General features: G+C 45.3%; 1 protein-coding gene across 1 annotated transcript in view; it reads right to left on the bottom strand.

The window, feature by feature from the left end:
- The window catches only part of CFAP52 (cilia and flagella associated protein 52), a gene marked incomplete at both ends in the record, with an annotated part of 35,597 nt that overhangs the window by 15,865 nt on the left and 1,144 nt on the right, over nucleotides 1–18,588 (bottom strand). The window contains 7 exons of the mRNA XM_080826518.1: nucleotides 1,714–1,884; nucleotides 4,671–4,771; nucleotides 6,752–6,868; nucleotides 7,941–8,040; nucleotides 10,138–10,266; nucleotides 13,057–13,193; nucleotides 13,641–13,840. Coding sequence (XP_080682644.1) covers nucleotides 1,714–1,884; nucleotides 4,671–4,771; nucleotides 6,752–6,868; nucleotides 7,941–8,040; nucleotides 10,138–10,266; nucleotides 13,057–13,193; nucleotides 13,641–13,840 — 955 coding nt within the window. The remainder of the gene's footprint in view (nucleotides 1–1,713; nucleotides 1,885–4,670; nucleotides 4,772–6,751; nucleotides 6,869–7,940; nucleotides 8,041–10,137; nucleotides 10,267–13,056; nucleotides 13,194–13,640; nucleotides 13,841–18,588) is intronic.

Here is an 18,588-nt window from a genome sequence, read left to right as displayed (position 1 = left end):
AGAGAGGAGGAGAGAGCAAAGCGGGAATGGTTGGTGCCTCTTAATAGGTTTCTTTTGGGGATGATGAAATCTTCTAGAGTTAGATTATGGTGTTGGTCACGCAACTCTGCAAATATGCAAAAAGACCCACACTGAGTTGCACACTCTCAGTGGGTAAACTTTATGGTATATAAATTCTATTTCCATAAAGCTGGTTTTCAAGAAAAAGAAAAAGGAGGAGGGGGAAAAAGTGGAGTTACAAATCCTGAATAGGTCAATAACTATACAAGAATTTGAAAAGATAGTTAAAAATCTAGTCTCGGGGCACCTGGGTGGCTCAGTGGATTAAGCCTCTGCTTTCAGCTCAGGTCATGTTCCCAGGGTCCTGGGATGGAGCCCCGCATCGGGCTCTCTGCTCAGCGGGGAGCCTGCTTCCCATCCCCCTCTCTCTGCCTGCCTCTCTGCCTACTTGTGATCTCTGTCTGTCAAATAAATAAATAAAATCTTAAAAAAAAAATCTAGTCTTATAAAAGGCCCCAAGGCCAAATAATTTTACAGATTGATTCTACCGAACTCCTTAGAAAGAGAGGAAAAAAGTAAGACAGAAAGAAAAGAACCAACCAGTTTCCAAAAAGGATCCCCCTGGTGGGAAGCACCGGCCATTTTCACCATTAGAAACACTTAAAAGAACCTAATTGTCGGGGTGCCTAGGTAGTGCAGTCGGTTAAGCATCCAACTCTTGATATCAGCTCAGGTCTTGATTTCAGGGTTGTGAGTTCAAGTCCCACACTGGGCTCCATGCTGGGCGTAGCGCTTACTTAAAATAAACAAAACACTTGGAAGAAGCTAATTGCCAACTGCAATGCCTCAGGAAACCCAACGTCCGTCTCATGATCGTAAGCATCAAGTTTTCAAAGCGAGTCTTACTACCCACAAATCAACGATCCTGAGTTCTGTAAATTCAAGCTACATACTGAGGAAGGCCAGAGCTGAAACCATCTGGTCAACTTCCTGGGATGAACGTCACCAGAGACAAAATGTGTTTCAGAAGCAAGTAATGGCAAACTATGACTTTTTTGATATCGAAACGGCTGGTGGTTGGTCATCTCACTTGTCTCAGACGGGATTTACCAAGAAATCTAGAAGATTACCAAGAGGTCCAGAGGACCCCTTGTGCCCACCACCATTATGTGCGCCAAGTCGGTAAGACCGGAGAGGCATGAACGAATGACTTGAAAGAAGTTTGGAAAAGGGCACTAACGAGCTTTCTCCAGACAGCCCTGGGAAAACAGATAAGTTTCCATGATGGCTTTATTAGAAAAGCCAGCGTTCTAGATATGCACATATTTAGAGTTGATAAAAATAAAATATGCATATATCTGAAAAAAAAAAAGAAAGAAAGAAAAGCCAACGTTCTAAAGAAGCCCAGATTTGGACTGTGAAAATTAATGTGGCCGCAGGGTGAAGGCAACAGACATAATTATTGTTAATAATAGTTATTAAATAATAACAAAGCACCAGTGTTATATTTCTAATTATTATAATTAATATTAGATGATAATTATTATTAAGACAACTGACTATAACTGAGAAATTCAAGGATGGAAGATCATAATCGTATTAATACATGTTGAAATGCACGAATAAGATAAAAGTAAATTTCTTGGCACACTGCATCAGACCTCCATGTTTTCACTGATTTTAGGAGCCAAAAGACTTTGCTCTTCTACTTACAATGGAAAGACAATGTCCTGGACAGCTTCAAAGTGACAAGTTGCGATGAGAGTCTCTTTGAAATCCGTGAAGTTGACGCGGTAAATGTGTGATTCTTCTGTTCCCACAAAAAACTGGTGTCCTTCCCCTCGAGGTGTGATTGACGTGATGCCACCTTGTAACTGGATTTTCCTTTATGGAGAAGAAAGAAGGTGAAGTAGATTCATTCAGTCAGTGAGGAGGACTGTTACAGAGGATAGAAATCAGGCGTAGGACCTGGGGACATGCCCTCGGGGAGGGGACACGACAGGAAAGGCAGGAGTGACTCACAATACTGGGGGCCCATGGTCAGCAGAGGGAGAGGCCAGCACGGTTTACTGTAGTGGGGGTCTGGGGGGGGCTTCCTCGGGGGAGAGAGTCTAAAATAGGTTGTGGGACACAGGCAGGATCTGGACAAAGGGAACATTCCAGGAAGGCAATGGGCACAAATGGTCATGACAATTAAATACTTTATTAATTCCATTTGTGGAAGATAATCCTACAATGGAGAGGGGATACCTTTATGTCAAAGGAGGTGATTATAACCTTAGTGAAAAGGGTCAAAGGTTGGAAGCAAGCTAAATATCCAGTTAAAAGGCAGCGGTTAAATCATCTATGGGATGGCAGGTGACTTCTTAAGGTATTTGCCTCGCCAGTAAAACCACGTTTAGAAGATTCTGCATACTTTAGCACAGTACTTTTTAAAAAGATACTAATATTGGAAATGTTTATGATGTTTGCCTTAAGTAAAAATAAACCAGAATATAAAATTTTGTACACAAAGGAAGTACAACCATTTTAAAATGTATACGAAGAACATAAGACAAGGAAATAACAAGATGTTAATAGTGGCTCTCGTCTCTCTGTCCACATTTCAAATCCCTCTGCTTCCCAAACATCTAACGAGTATGAACTTAAAAAAAAAAAGAGTAATATAAATGAATGCATCCTAAAACCCCAACCTTGCTCTGCAACTGATTGAGTTTTGACAGTAAGAACGCAGTGGAGATTCTTGTACAAGGGATGAGCGTGGGAAAGGCAGTATTTTACAAAGATCTATTTGTTGGCGGGACACAGAACGGTTAATGGAGAAAGGATTGACCCTGAGTTACATCCCGGCTACTTCACTGACTAGATAGAGCTCCCTGACCCTGGGTAGATTACCGGAAATCTCCCAGCCCCGCTTCGCTCAGGCACAGAATAATTTCTCCTTGGCAGGGTCACAGTGGAGGATCAGAGATAATGCCCACGAGGACCCGGAGGGCAGCCAACAGAAATACTGGCTGTGGACATCTGGGCTCCCTATGAGACAAGGTGGAGCCCAGGGCTACCGGGGTGAGGCCAGGGGTTCCTGAACCCCAGGGGTCTGCTTCATCCTACTACTTCCTGACTCCGCACAGGAGGTACTTTCTCAGCCCACGAAAACCCAAGGAGGCGGGAACCACTGCGACCACGGGAGGCTATGCTGTCCCACAGGGTTACGGTGGCGGCAGGCACAGCACAAACCCTGTGATAACAGCTTTGCATTCATCATCCTCATTTCAGTGGGAACATTTCTGTATCCAGAACAAGGCGTTCACACATGAAGGGGTTAATTGTTTATAGTCCCTCCACATATCCGGAGCCCGACCAACATCGCTCATGTACATCACCTCCCTGTCTTCTTACCCTGCACACAAACACAGAACCAGTGCAAATGCATTCTCAGGACCTATACGGAGCCCAGAATTCAAAATCGCGACCTCTCTCCTGTCCCCCCTCAAACCCCAAACCCCCTCCGTGTCCCTGAAACTCCATTTGTCTCCTGTGCGCGTCACCCGCTAAGAGGGTATAATTGCTTTATTATTGACAGTCTTCCCTCCTGCTGGAATGTCAGCTCCATGAGGGGCAGGGAGTTCTCCCTCCGTTTCTGTTTGCTTTAGTTGTGGCCGTCTCCCAAGGGCACCTAGGACACAATCTGGTACGCGGTGCATGCGCAGCCCAGATGTGTTTGAATGAAGACGGCTGATGCTTTTTCGACACTCCACACGCCAGCACCTCTGGCTCCCCTCGAGCCGGGGCGGGGGGGCATAAGGAGCATGTCCAGGGGGTGTCTGGCTAGGTTGAAGGTGACCTCAACCTCCACCTTTGCTCTTCTGGGAAGCATCTATCCCAGCCCCACCGCCCCAGTGGGGCCACCCCCTTCTCTGATCTCTATAATAGCCATGGCACTCCGGATCACGGGATTTGTGTTTATGTATTATCTTGTATCACAAGGACTATTTCACATGTATATTACCTTATCCCCAAACTGGACTGTCCGCTCTGGGAGGACAAAGACGGCATCTCATTTTATTTTTTCGTATAGCATCTGGCACGTTGGTTTGGCCGGAGGTACTCAATAAATACGTGTTAATGACGATGGGTAAAGTTTTATGTCATTTCGTTTCAACTGATTCGACGGATAGTCCACGAAAAGTACATGGTACGTGGAGGTAGCTGGGGAGTGCTGGCTATTTGTACTAAAACTTGTATTTAAATGAATTCACTACCAGCAGAGTGCCTGACCCAGAACAGGTACCCGTTCCGTAATAAATTCCACTGAATAAACACATTTTGAAAGGCTGAAATGTGAGGTTATTTGCTGGGTATCTTCATAAACAGCATCTTATTTCCTCCATCATGGCTCCAAGTATTAACAAAATAATAATTGGTGCATTTAGTAGAAGGGCAAGGTCCCCTGGGGTAATCGTGGACTACTCTGGCCTGATTCAACACAAGCTATTGTCTTTCCATTGGCAGGGAAATCAGCGGTTGGGATTCCAACCACTCATCTAGACAGTAAGATGAAATTCTTTTACCAAGTGTCACTTTGGCAACATTGGATCGTCACCATTCTTAGGCAGACCTCCTTCTGGTGGGTCTTCCCCCACCCAGGCCCCGTGGAGTCTGGAACTTACTTGATGGGTTTGTAGCTGGGGCTTCTACAGAAGACCAGCAATCCGGCTCCAGAACCCACCAACAGACCCCCCATCTTCAGGCACTTGATGGCGGACACTCCCTAAGGGGGAGGAACAGCATTCAGAGAAAGGCCAAACGGTTTCATTGTTAAGAATCGGTGCGCGAGTGGATGCCAGGGCACTGGGCATGGCCGTGCCTAGACAAAATGCAGGAAGGCATTGCCTGGGAGGAACCCCGAGGCTGAACACCAGGGCTCGGTGCCAACAAGGAGCTCACGTGCCAGAAGTCGTCCCCCTGGTCCTACAAGGCGCAAGCAGGCTTCATCAAACCTCCTCCATTTAAAACCACCTGCCGGTTGTGACTGTGTTAGAAATTAACATTTCCTACCGGCTCCAATGAAGTTAGAGCCAAGGATAGAGGCATGGGCAACGTTACTTCCTCGGTGCCTCCTGTTTACGCCAGAACATAATTCTTACACTACAAAGAGATCATAGTTGACATCCCAGGAAAGCACAACGAGCCTTTATTGTTCGGTGACTCTAGTTTCTGAACTGAACATGTGGGACATAATCTTGCCAATAATAGACACAGTTAAGTTCAAAGCCATCTTCCAAGTTCGGGGAGATACGATGGTCATTTTAGAGCACCCATTATGAAGTTGTAATTTTATTTTATTTTTGAAGTTCTAATTTTAAAACATGTGGCCCATATTTCGTCTTAAAGCTTTCAAGAATAATAGAGTTCATGGGGCACCTGGGTGGCTCAGTCGGTTAAGCATCTTGCCTTGGGCTCAGGTCATGATCCCGGGGTCCTGTGCACTGTTTTTCATATTAGTATCATGCCCATCAGCATCTTTGTCTTCATGTTAGCACTGTACGCCTACCAGGTCCATTTGAAACCACTCCCATCCTTTTACCCTTCTAACCACAGAGTGACCATTAAGTAGAGTTTCAAAATGGGTAACTGCCCAAGATCACAGAATATTCTAAGCAAATGTCTTCAATGATACCTCCTGTCCCTTCATCCCATAAGAATTGCTTTCTTTCCGTGCGTAGAAGAGGCATCTTGGAACCGCTTTGTGGAATTTACCATCAGACCCAAATGCCTGAGTGGTTAGGACTTAGTGCTACCCTCAAGGTCACTTAAGTACCCGAAGGGTGAGGAACACCGAGACGGCTGGGTTCTTCGTATGGGAAAGGCGCTCAGATCCCAAGTGCTGGAGGGGAAGGGTGCCCAAGATATCCAGATCGGAATTCCTCTGTAGTGTTTTATGGAGCGCTTTGAAATAAGGGATTATTTCTAAACCCTTCTCTACCCACACTATGGCATCCTCTCATTCTTATGTATGCCCTTAAAAGCTTGAGCATGATTAAGCCTGCATGATTAAGAAAACTCTAACATCTTCCCTGGGCACACGGTGCGAGATTTCCTGTCTTCCTGAGAATATATGCTAAGTGGGAAGGCATTGGAGCCGAGAACCATCTGTTCTATTATCAGACATGAGACAGGCAGGTGCAGAACCTACCACAAGCTCTCAGATTCAAAGGTTAGCGGAGACAGCCCTTGTTACTTTCTGGGGTCCCGGAAACAGCAGCACTTATTCTGTAAGACGATCCTATGATCGTAGGCTTTTATTTTGATTTCAATATCGAGGTCTTTCTGGACTTTTAACCAGAATTGTTAGGAACTCTGCAAAATAGAAACAATCCACAGTTTCTAGGTTTTGCTTATGACTTACAACACTGGCTGGAGCTAAAATTTAATCTAGCTATTAGATTAGGACAAACTTTACATACCTCTGTACATGTATGTATGGCCCCGTGTTTGGGAGACACAAAAAACGTGTGGTCTGATTCCCTCACTGGGGACCCTGTGGAATACCTTTGCTCTGCATACGAACCAGAGATGAGGCCTTGGACAGTAATGAGTCACTGCACTTTGCAAATTTCGGTGTGGCCTTGGACACCACACACCCTTTTTCTTTTTTCCACAGACTCTTCACGCAAGTCTGTGCTGCAGGGGAGGGAAGAAATCGCCGGGAGAGAGGAGGGCAGGACAGACGCTGGCGAGCTCTACTCACCAGACTGAACTTGTCCTTCGCGGGCCCAGTGTCTGCCAGCAGTTTGGTCCTCGGGTTCATTTTCAGAATGTCTCCAGTCGTGGTGCCAAGGTAGAAAAAGCTGTCGTCGTCGGCCATCTGGGGATGAGAGAGGAAAGAGGCCCAAAGACCTGTGTTTTCTCAGGGATGCCCATGAACCCGGATCAGGGGTGGGACAAACGTTCTCTGAGGCCCCAGGAAGACCTACAAAGGCGTTCATGACTCCTTTAATTTCCTCAGACTCTAGGATGGATACGAAGAGCTCGGAGGGGGCGCAGAACCAGGGCCAGACTGGGAAGTGGAGGAAATACGGGACTCCAGCCGGCCTGGGGATTTCACTACGAGACTCTGTGTGCCTAACATTAGATACGCACGCAGAGATAAGCTGCCAGTCCTGGTTCTGAAGATACCTCTGCAGGGCGCCTTGTGTTTGCTTTAATCTTATATTTTCCAGAGTCTATCTGCGTAAAACGTTGATGTGGTGGATAAGAGAAACAAGTCAGTGGAGAATGGAGTTGTCTGTATGAGTGTGTGAGTCCACATTAAAGACATAGGAATAAGGGCGCCTGGGTGACTTCGTTGTTAAGTGTCTGCCTTCGGCTCAGGTCATGATCTCAGGGTCCTGGGACTGAGCCCCGCATCGGGCTCCCTGCTCAGCGGGGCGTCTGCTTCTCCCTCTCCTTCTGCTGATCCTCCTGCTTGTGCTCTCTCTCTCTCTCCCTCAAATAAATAAGTAAAATCTTAAAAAAAAAAGAATTATTTCGTATTCCAATGCCATCGGGAGGTGCTGTGGCCACAGAGTGCATCCCAGACACACAGCTTCGGTCTAGGGGAGGCAGACATCTGGTGTCCAATGGCAGAGCCCGAGTGTGGGTAAAACAAGACTCCCCCGGAGCTGTGTCTAGGCAGCTCCTCTCCAGCTCCTGAAGGGAGCTCCGGAAGTGAGACTCACCCTCACCTGCGCCCCCTCAATCGGCATCCCCGAGATCCAGACCTCACCTCTCTACCATCAGCCCAAGGTACGTGTACCTAGGTATGCAACATGTATGTGCACGCATGTGCACACGCACACACATACACACACACATACACACATACACCCCTCGGTCAATACAATTAACAGGACCTGGTTCCAATAATTACGGACAATCACACTTGGAGTAATACTTACTGTGATACTCATGACTATTCTTTTCATCTGACCCGTTTGGCACTCAGTTGGCCAGATTTTTCTATTCGGGAGATCCAGTTCCCACACTCGGATTGTCCCACTAAGGAAGAAAGACACAATCAAAGAGACATGCACTTAAGAATCTGCTGATCTCAGGGTGCCTGGGTGGCTCAGTGGGTTAAGCCTCATTTCGGCTCAGGTCATGATCCCAGGGTCCTGGGATCGAGCCCCGCATTGGGCTCTCTGCTCGGCAGGGAGCCTGTTTCCCCCTCTCTCTCTGTCTGCCTCTCTGCCTACTTGTGATCTCTGTCTGTCAAATAAATAAATAAAATCTTAAAAAAAAAAAAAAAGAATCTGCTGATCTCTTCTCTGTTTTCTGCATTTCCCTGAAAAGGGGGATGAAGAGAGGAGAACTGGATATTTCTGAGGGTTTGTCAGGCTTTGTGTTCTACTTAAAAGTTTTCACTCGATCAGGGCACCTGGGTGGCTCAGTCAGTTAGGTGTCTGCCTTCGTCTCAAGTTGTGATCCTGGGGTCCTGGGATTGACCCATGCATCTGTCTCCCTGCTCAGCGGGAGTCTCTCTCTGTCAAATCAATAAATAAAATCTTAAAAAAAATCTTTATTTGTTCCTTACAACCGCCCTCTCTCCAAATGAGAAAACACAGCAGAGCGGGGATTTACAGCCAGTGAACTCTCTCTCCAGTGTAGGGCGAGCAGACATAAACGCAAACAAGCAGCACACCAGCGTTCACAAAGGATGTTTCTTTCAAGGTTTGCAGCTGTGAGGTAACTTTTTCCAGGGAAGTGCTTCATCACGGAGAGTTCTCTGTCTTCATGAGAAATAGCAACCCGAGGGTCACACAAAATCAGCATCTGACATAAGACTTGGTATACAGTTGGCATTTAATCATTGTACGTTAATATTAATAACTGTATAAATGTATCATGGTCCACATAACAGCTGAAGCTAAGAGTCAAAGGCAGAAAAGATTAATTTAAAAATAGTTTGACTGGGCTGCCTGGCTGACTTAAGTCAGAAGAGCCCGTGACCCTTGATCTTGGGGTTTGAGTTTGGAGCCCCACGTTGGGCAGAGAGATTACTGAAATAAATCAATGGCCAATTAAAAAAAAATAATAGATCAGTCAAGTTCAGTCTTCCTTTTCCTTTTAACCTCCAGAGCTACGCACATAGTAAGTGCACAATAAGTATTCTGAATACTTTCTTATTTGAATATGAATCTACTTCTTTTTTTTTTTTAAGATTTTATTTATTTGTCAGAGGGATAGAGACAGCACAGGCAGGCAGAGTGGCAGGCAGAGGCAGAGGGAGAAGCAGGCTCCCCGCGGAGCAAGGAGCCCGATGTGGGACTCGATCCCAGGACGCTGGGATCATGACCTGAGCCGAAGGCAGCTGCCCAACCGACTGAGCCACCCAGGCATCCCTGAATATGAATTTCTTGTTTGAATACTTCTCTTGAGTACTTTCAAAATTAAAAAACAAAAGCAAAAACAAAAACCAGCTTCTCCGTGGCCTTCCTGGTAGACGTCGTTTGGATGTCAAATCGGAATTTGCAGGATCTCCCGGTCCACCCAACATGGACTTTGACCCCACGTTCACAGCGTTTGGACCTTTGAACCCGTCCGCAGCATGAAAGATGATGCTTTCCTGCGGGTTTAACCTTGAACTCAGACTCCAGACCGGCTCTCGCTGCTGTCTTTCTTAGACAGATGCTGGCCTTCAGCTTGGTCCCCGTTAGCTGGTTATCAGCTGACTCTACCGGAAATGATCTCAAGTGGCTAAGAGCAGAACAACTGAAGCTTCCTGGCCTTTTCGTTTGCAAACTGTCATTTCAGGAGACCTAAATCAAGAGCAGGTGCTGAGAAACTGCAGACCTGCGAGTGAATCCGTGCAATTGTGCACGTTGCTCTGCAAGCATGAGGTGTAGGTGGGGTGTTATCAGTCACAAACAGAAATCAGTCCGGAATGGATTTAGCAGGGGAGCAGAGCCCTCCACGGTAGGAAGCACAGAATTCGCAAATAACCATATTGAAAAGAACTTCCGTTAAAAGGATTTTTAAGGACTACAAAATCATGCAAGTTAGGACATAAGGTATTTTCGCAGGACTGATACTGGGTTCCCCCAAGTTGGAACGACCTTGCTACGAGTTCTGAAAACCCTGACTGTAGGCACGTACTTTCCAGCAGTGACAAACATCTCATCCCGGCACTTCGAGAAGAGCACCGTGGTGGCATTGCCCACGTTGAGGCCGGCCGCGGGACTGCCGCAGATGGCTTCTCTCTTCGCTATGCTCCACACGACCACACTGCCAAACAAGAGGCACCGGAAAATGTCAGGGGGAGACAGGCTCTCAAGAGAAGACACAAGGTTTTTTTTTAGTGGTTCTAGAATCAAAGGAAGAAAAGGAATGAAAGAATTACACGGAACCCCAGACGTCTCCTGTGTCACGCTGGATATTGGAGGACAAGCAGGTGACACTTCAAAGGCTTTGACAGAAAATGATAAGGAGGCTGGAAACCAGGGACCCCATCAATGAAGCCATAAAGACATTTTCAGAGAGGCAAGGCATAAAAATTTACCACCCATTTCTCTCATGTAAAAAGTTTTCCTTGGAGAAGTATTCCAGAAAAAAACAGCGCAACGAAGAGGATGACGTCAGGCAGTGCTCCCAAATGTGACCGTGTACCAGAGTCACATGGCGGGTTTGGCCAGAGGCTGCCGGGACTCACCCCCAGAGCTTGAGTCAGCTGGCTGGGGGATGGGACTGAGATCTCACTTTTCTAAAAAAGTCCCCAGTGACGCTGGTGCTGCTGGTCTGCGGACCCCATTAGGAGAAGTACTGCTTCGGGTTCCATTTCCTTTCTTCTGGTGCAATCACACAACTTAGCCTTAAATTGAACGTGTTCAGACAATAATACAAATGCTGGGGGGCCATCCGAATCAAAATGTTAAAGAAAAAGGAATGCAGATGTTACAAACTTCGGTAAAACATGCCCGGCTACGCTTTGCAAGTTTCCTCCATGTAGAAGGGATTATCACAGGGCGTCTAAAATCCAGGTGGAACCAAGATGGGTAGGAATGGGAGGTAGGAGGTAACATAAGAGCCATGTTTTTTTTTCTTAATAGGAAATTGATAGATACCATGGGAAGTGGAAAACTTGAGAGGCATATGCCCCCCCAAAAACTCTTAAAACCAAGTCCCTCATGCCCAAGAGAAATGACATACGTCCACACCAAATCTTGTACATGAAGTTCATTATCGCATTATGAACAATAGCTTCCAGGTGGGAAAGACCCAGAGCCCCATCAACTGACGGAGAAGATGTGGTGTCACCATACAGTGGAGTATTACTGGACAGATGAGCCTTGAAAACACTGTGCTTAATAAAAAAAATCAGTTGCAAAAGGCCACCTATTGTATTATCCCACTTATGGGAGCCGGTCAGTGCAGGCAAATCTATGGAGACAGAAGGGAGATGAGCGGTTGCCTGGGGCTGGGAGGGTAATGGAGAGCAGGAACAAGGAATGACTGCTAATGGGCGGAAAGTCTCTTTCTGGAGTGTTAAAACGTTCTACAATTGTTTGTGGTGGTGGTTATACAACATGACATGTAAAAAATGTCTTTGGGGAAATATTTCAGCAAAAAAAAGGAAGAGAGGGAGGGAGGGAGAGAGGGAGGGAAAAAGGAAGCAAGGAAGGAAGGAATCCACTTGGATAACTACTATACCAAAAAGTATACAGCCATATACTTTACATGGGTGGATTTTTATGGTATGGGAAATATATCTCAATGAAGGTGTAAAAAAAAAAATCCCAGTGCTCCTGGAGAGAACTCTTCATGGTGGAGGGGATATGAATTCTGAATTCTTGGGCATAGCTGGACAACATCCTTCCTTTATAAACCATGGACATGGATGGGGCGCCTGGGTGGCTCAGTGGGTCAAGCATCTGCCTTTGGCTCAGGTCATGATCTCAGGGTCCTGGGATCGAGCCCCATATCCGGCTCCGTGCTCAGCAGGGAGTCTGCTTCTCCCTCCCCCTCAGCCTGTGGCTCTGCCTACTTGTGCTCTCTCTCTCTCTGTCAAATTAAAAAAAAAAAAAAGGGAAATTTCCTTTGTACTAGACCCAACAAACTCGAACCAGAAACTATCTGTAAAAGTGTGCCAAAGTATAAAATCCGACAGAAACCTCAGATGTTCTTGTTTTCTTCTACTTTAGCATTCACACGAGAATACGTACTGCATTGATAGTTCTTTCTAACACAATGATTTTACATTTTTCTCCCCTAATTTCACGCATCTGTATTCTCTGCCTCTTGAGTTCCTCGGTGGGGGCAAAGATCATGTCTCGGGCAAGGCAGGTTAAAAATGCCACCACCTCTGGGGTCAATACTGCCCGGGTGGTTCTCGCCACTCTGCTACTTACCAGTTGGTGGCTTTCATTCCTCACCTGTCACGTGGCCCCAGGAGCTCCCACTTCCAGTTAAGGAAATAACACTAAGGTGTTCAATACTCACCTGTCACACGGGAAGTGCCCCCCCTCCCAGGCCGCCCCCAAATCAGCTGTTGTCATTGATGATGATGATGATGATGATGATGTCACCTTTCTTTTACAGCAAAGGTGCCCAAATTCAGCTGCACATTGGAATCGCCTGGGAAGCGCTGAGGCCGCCTAAAGCCGAGGCCGATCAAATCCAGCTCCCTGGAGGTAGAGTTAGGTATCCCGGATTTCTGAAACTCCCCATGGGTTGCCTGGGTGGCCCAGTCTGTCGGTTAGGCATCTGCCTTCAGCCCACGTCATGATCCCAGGGTTGTGGGATCGATTCCCACACTGGAATCCCCGCTCAGCGGGGAGTCTGCTTCTCCATCCCCCTCTGCTCGTGCCCTCTCTCTGTCTCTCTCTCAAATGAATAAATTAAAACAATAAAGCTCCCCAGTGGTTTGCGATGAGCATCTCAGGTTGAGAACTCTGGCTCTGTGGTATTTTTCCCCATAGGCTTTGCCCAGGACACACAGCTGAACAGGGACAGGCCAACAGAGAATGTCCATGGGGAGAGGGCGCAGAACATACCTAGAGATTAACGTGAGTTCATTACCTTCCATCATCTGGGCCTCCGAGGGACACCAAGTACAAATCGTTTGGTGAAAAGGCCAGCGCTTCGATTTTGCCCTTGTGAAGTGACAGCCGGGCAATCAGCTCCCTTTTCTTATAATCCCACAGAATGATATCTGCCTGGGGGCAAGGATACACAGTCAGATCACAGCCCGGCTTCCAAAGTCACCCAGGGAAGAGCTCCCCGTCTGGGCGAGAAATAATCAGTAATTGCACTTTTTCTGGAAATTAGATCATGTCTTAACAAACACAACGGTGAGAAACCGGCAACAGTTTTAAAGGAAGCAGGGACTAGAAAAATAAAAATAAAAATGAATTAAGCAGGGACTTTTCAGTTCCTGAGCATTATCGGTCTGTAAGCTGCCGGGTCCGTTGTGAACACCAAAATACTTTATCCTCAGGAAGAGGGAACGAAGACAAGATCAAGGAGGAGGCCAATGGAAGAAGAGGGAGAGAAAGGATGTGTGCCGGCACAGAGCTGAGCTGGAGAGGGGACCGGGTTTCCCAGGGGGCCGGGGGGGGGCACCTCGCTATCCATTGCCAGGGAGCTGTCTTTCACACATTCACCTTGAAGCCCATGAACGTGACCTGTCCGGAGGCTATGTAAACCCCGCTCTTGGAGATGGTCACACAGGAGACGTTGTTGCTATGACCGTGCAGGAAATTCTGTTCCTGGGTGTTAATTGCCTGAATCAGGATCGTGCAGCCCAGAGGGTAAATGAGATGCTCTTGGTCAGGATGGCATTTCAGGCCCCTGGGCACGTGTCCTGAAAGAGAGAGGTTAAAGAAGAGTAGTCATTAAAAAATAAATAAGTAAGTAAAAATAAAAATGGTAGTAATTAGGGGCGCCTGGCTGGTTCCATCGGTAGAGCAGCTGACTCTTTATCTCTGGGTTGTGAATTCAAGCCCTGGGGTTTGACATAGAGCTTACTGAAAACAAAACAGTTAGGGGGCGCCTGGGGGGCGCTCAGTGGGTGAAGTGTCTGCCTTCGGCTCACGTCTTGATCTCAGGGTCTTGGGATCAAGCCCCCTGTTGGGCTCCCTGCTCAGTGGGAAGTCTGCTTCCCTCTCCCTCTGCTGCTCCCCTGTTTGTGCTCTCTCCCGCTCTCTGTCAAAGAAGTAAATAAAATCTTAAAAAAAAAAATAGTAATAATTTGGTAAAGTGGTCAGTTTTTTAAAAACTGAACGCAAAAGAGAACGCTTTTGGAATAAACCTGATTTCAACTAAAATAAGTGTGTTGTGTGTGTCGGGGGTAGCGTATGTAATTTTATTCCACCGACAAGGTCAGCCTAGTATACCACGTCTCATACCCTAACGTGTATAAAATCGTCAGAGGATCTGGTGAAAATGCAGGTTCGGATCTGAGGTCTGGAGAGGGGCTGACATTCTGCATTTCGCGCAAGCTCTCAGAGATCCTGCCGCAGGTCCAACAATGTCACTGTTGGAGAGCGAGGCCCCAGGGCCAAGTTTGTAATGCTGAGAAGCAGATTTCCTGAGTGCCTGTCTCCGCGAGTGCAGAGGCATGGGGAATGTGAAGTCACTGCAGAAGGTGGATAAAAATAATTTGGTTCTAAGTCACCATCAGGCACTCTAAAGAAGCCAGGCCCTCTTGGTGTGAGACCCCATCCCCCCTAACCCCCATCCTTTAGGTATTTGCCAAGAACCATCTCAAGAATTACAAACCTTTGTTAAATGTTTTAATACAGAATAGACAGAAGTCGCTTCCTTATCACTCAACGTGGGTCAGAATTCCTGGGGTTGTGTTTGGTAGTATTTTACAGTATAAACCGTAAAGTCAGTTTGATTAGCTAAAAATCACTTCAAGTGGAATAGTATTCCAGTGTAGATTAAGGAAAAATAATTTTTATAATAACACATTCGATCTCCTTTCTAAAAGCAGGATGTGTTTTTCCAAAGTCTCCCTTCAGGGTTTCCAGGGGCATTTTCAATTTTTTTCAAAATTTTCCAGTGGCATTTTCAATTTTTTCAATTTCCATTTTTCCTCACAAAGATCTCACACATTTCTTGGTATGTTTATTCCTGGGTATTTTAAAATTGTTCTATGGCTATTTCCTACTCCATCAAAAGAGTCATAAATATTTATTAATATAATCTTCTGGTCTTTTAGTGAATTCATCTTTTACATTTAACTCCCTCTAGAATTTATTTTGGTCCATAATGTGATTCCGGGAGCTAAGTAGATTTTTTTTTTCTCAAATTGCCAAATATATTTATTGAATAAATGATTCCTCTTGCTTTAATTGAGGTCATTCCTTTTTCATGCGGTAGGTTCTCAAAAGACTAAGGTTTGTGTCTTTGGGAGTGATTTACTCATTATATGTATAGTTACTCAGTTGTAGATACCTTATAAGCAATCATATGGCTATCCATATGGGAAAATGTAAAATTAGATCCAACTTCACACCATCCACAACAGTACATCTCAGATAGATCAAGGACCCAACTGTGACAAATGAGATTAACATGTACACAAGTTGTAGGAAATGACTTCTTCCACACGTCACAAAAAGAGCAAATGCTAACAGAAAAGGCCAATACATTCCTCCAGTTATGTTAAAAATGTAAAGGTTTTAGTGACACTTGACAAGATGAAAAGAAAAATGGAAACCGGTTGAAGATATTTGCAATGGCCGAGACAGACACGCATTCTACCCAGAATATGCAAAGAGCTACTGCAAAGAAATAAGAAAGACACAAAGGCCTTTAACAGAAGGATGAGCCAAGGATGTGGAACAGGCAACTAATGAGGGGGTAAAGTCAAAAGCCAATAAACATATGAAAAGGCAGGCAACTCTGCAAGTAATCAAGGAAATGCAAATTACATCTTAAATGAGATACCATTTTGTCTCCATCAAAATGGCTACAATTAAAAAGGCTGATAATATGGGGCGCTTGGGTGGCTCAGTCGGTGGTGAGGCGGCTGCCTTTGGTGAGGTACTGATCCTGGGGTCCTAGGATGGAACTCCACATGGAGCCCTGCATCAGGCTCCCTGCTTCTCCCTCTCCCTCTGCTTGCAGGACCCTGCTTATGCTCTCTCTCTGTCAAATAAGCAAATAAAATCTTTAAAGAAAAAAAAAAAGCAAGCTTCAGAATGTGTCCAGGATGATATTTCTATAAAATATAGAAATATGCAACTTTGTGCTATAAATTATTTATATGTAGCATATTTAATATTTTACAAGTACAGTAAAATATAAAAACATAGCTAGAAAGAGTACACATTACCTTCAGGAAAGTGGTTGTCTCCAAAGAGGGAGAAAGGATACGAAAGTGTGAATTTTTTCTCTTAAAAATATTAACTTGGGGCACCTGGGTGGCTCAGTGGGTTAAGCCTCTGCCTTTGGCTCAGGTCATAGTCTCAGGGTTCTGGGATAGAGCCCCACATCTGGCTCTCTGCTCAGCGGGGAGCCTGCTTCCCTCTCTCTCTGCCTGTCTCTCTGCCTACTTGTGATCTCTGTCTGTCAAATAAAAAAAAATAAATAAAATCTTAAAAACAAAACAAAACAAAAACGTTACTGTTAAAAAAATATTAACTCAAATAAGAAAAAGTGTCAAAATTTGCTAATTCTGCATGCAATACTCTGTATTCATTGTGGCATCCTAAATTTGCTGAACTATTTTATGACAAAACTAAAAGAGCCCTATTCGACCCCCTGCAAACCATTGTTAACATGCAGATGTGTATTTCTTCAGATTTATTTCTTTGCATTTGATAATTAGGGCTCCTGGTTGCTAGCAGGAAAGGTTGTTTCTGGCAGAACTGAAAGGGAAAAATAATTTCTTGGAAGGAAAAAGCTCACAGAATTGGAAGGAAGTATGGGAAATCAGACTTGAAAAAGAGACAGGACCGGTAGCTAGGCCAGACCAAGTGCCATGAACTAAGGAATTCTCATTCCCACTGGGCTCCATTCTCATATCCCAATCCTGAAGAGGGGAAGCTCTGGGTGGGCACTTCTGGCCCGGCTGAGCAATGATGTCACCTTTCTCTGAACTGGCTGCCAAGGAGTTAGGAGAGGAAGCCTCCGCCCCTTTTAAGACCTGATCAAAGGCAGCAGACACCCCTCTTTGCCTATCTTGGGATTCTCCTCAGATAAAAGGATATTTGGATGTTGAGTAGCTAAAATTCACACATGTCCCCTATAATAAATACATTTCCCTCTTTTCTCCATATATACTCATGTCCACCACTCCCCACCTCTCTCTCTTTCTCTCTCTCTAACACACACACACACACACACACTTCACTTAAACTGTAATACGCTCATACCACATGTACTATTGGGCAAGTTGCGTCTTACAAAGGTATGCTAACATAACTTTCACATCTTTCCTTGTTCTTCCCCTATAGATCTATCTCTGTTTTCTTAAGGGTTATGTAGTATTTTGTTGTACAAAAGGATGATAATTTTAAAAAATAATTTACTGGGGTGAAATTCACATAAAATAAACCATTTTGAAGCGGGGGACAATCCAGGGGCAGTGAGTACGTACACACTGTCAAAGGACCACCACCTCTGTCTAGTTCCAAAACACTGCTGGACTGCAATTTTTTTTCAAAGATTTTATTTATTTATTTGAGAGACAGAGATCACAAGTAGGCAGAGAGGCAGGCAGAGAGAGAGGAGGAAGCAGGCTCCCCGCTGAGCAGAGAGCCCGATGTGGGACTCGATTCCAGGACCCTGGGTTCACGACCGGAGCAGAAGGCAGAGGCTGTAACCCACCGAGCCACCCAGGCGCCCCTTGTTTAAACATTTTGAGCTAGTAGTCATTTATATTTCTTTACCTCTTATCCATTTCAGGGGTCAGCAAATATTTTCTATAAAGGGCCAGACAGTAAACATTTTAGGCATTATGGACCACAGTTACTCAAGTATGCTACCGTAGTGTAAAAGCGGCCATAGACAACATATCAACAAATGTGCATGGCTGGGTTCTAGTTAAACTTTAAAATCAGCGCATGGGGCGCCTGGGTGGCTCAGTGGGTTAAGCCTTTGCCTTTGGCCCAGGTCATGGTCTCAGGGTCCTGGGATCGAGCCCCGTATCAGCGAGCCTGCTTCCCCCTCTCTCTCTGCCTGCCTCTCTGCCTACTTGTGATCTCTCTCCCTCTGTCAAATAAATAAATAAAATCTTTAAGAAAAATAAATAAAATCCGAGCCAACAGTCTATAGATTGTAGACCCTTGATCTGTTGTTCTATTGTGGCTGTTTTTAGTTTAGAAACTCTTCGCGTGATAGGATAAACATGGCCTTATCTACTCCAGTCAATTGATAAATGTGGCTATTCTTGTGCCAATACCAAATTCTTAATAACTGTAGCTTTATAAAATGTTTCCATAAGCCGTACAACTATGTTTGGTTTGCTTAAATAATAAATTCCCGTCAAAATACAATACCTACAATGGCCAAGCACCATTACACATTGACACTCTCAAGGTGAAATTCATAAACTGTAATGTAACTCTGCAAGGAGTTCTAGCATCAAAATGAGAAAAG

This window comes from Martes martes, assembly GCF_963455335.1.
Source record: "Martes martes genome assembly, chromosome: 16".
Classification (NCBI taxonomy): domain Eukaryota; kingdom Metazoa; phylum Chordata; class Mammalia; order Carnivora; family Mustelidae; genus Martes; species Martes martes.
The sequence above is the reverse complement of the archived record's forward strand: the minus strand, read 5'-3'. Positions and strand labels throughout refer to the sequence as shown.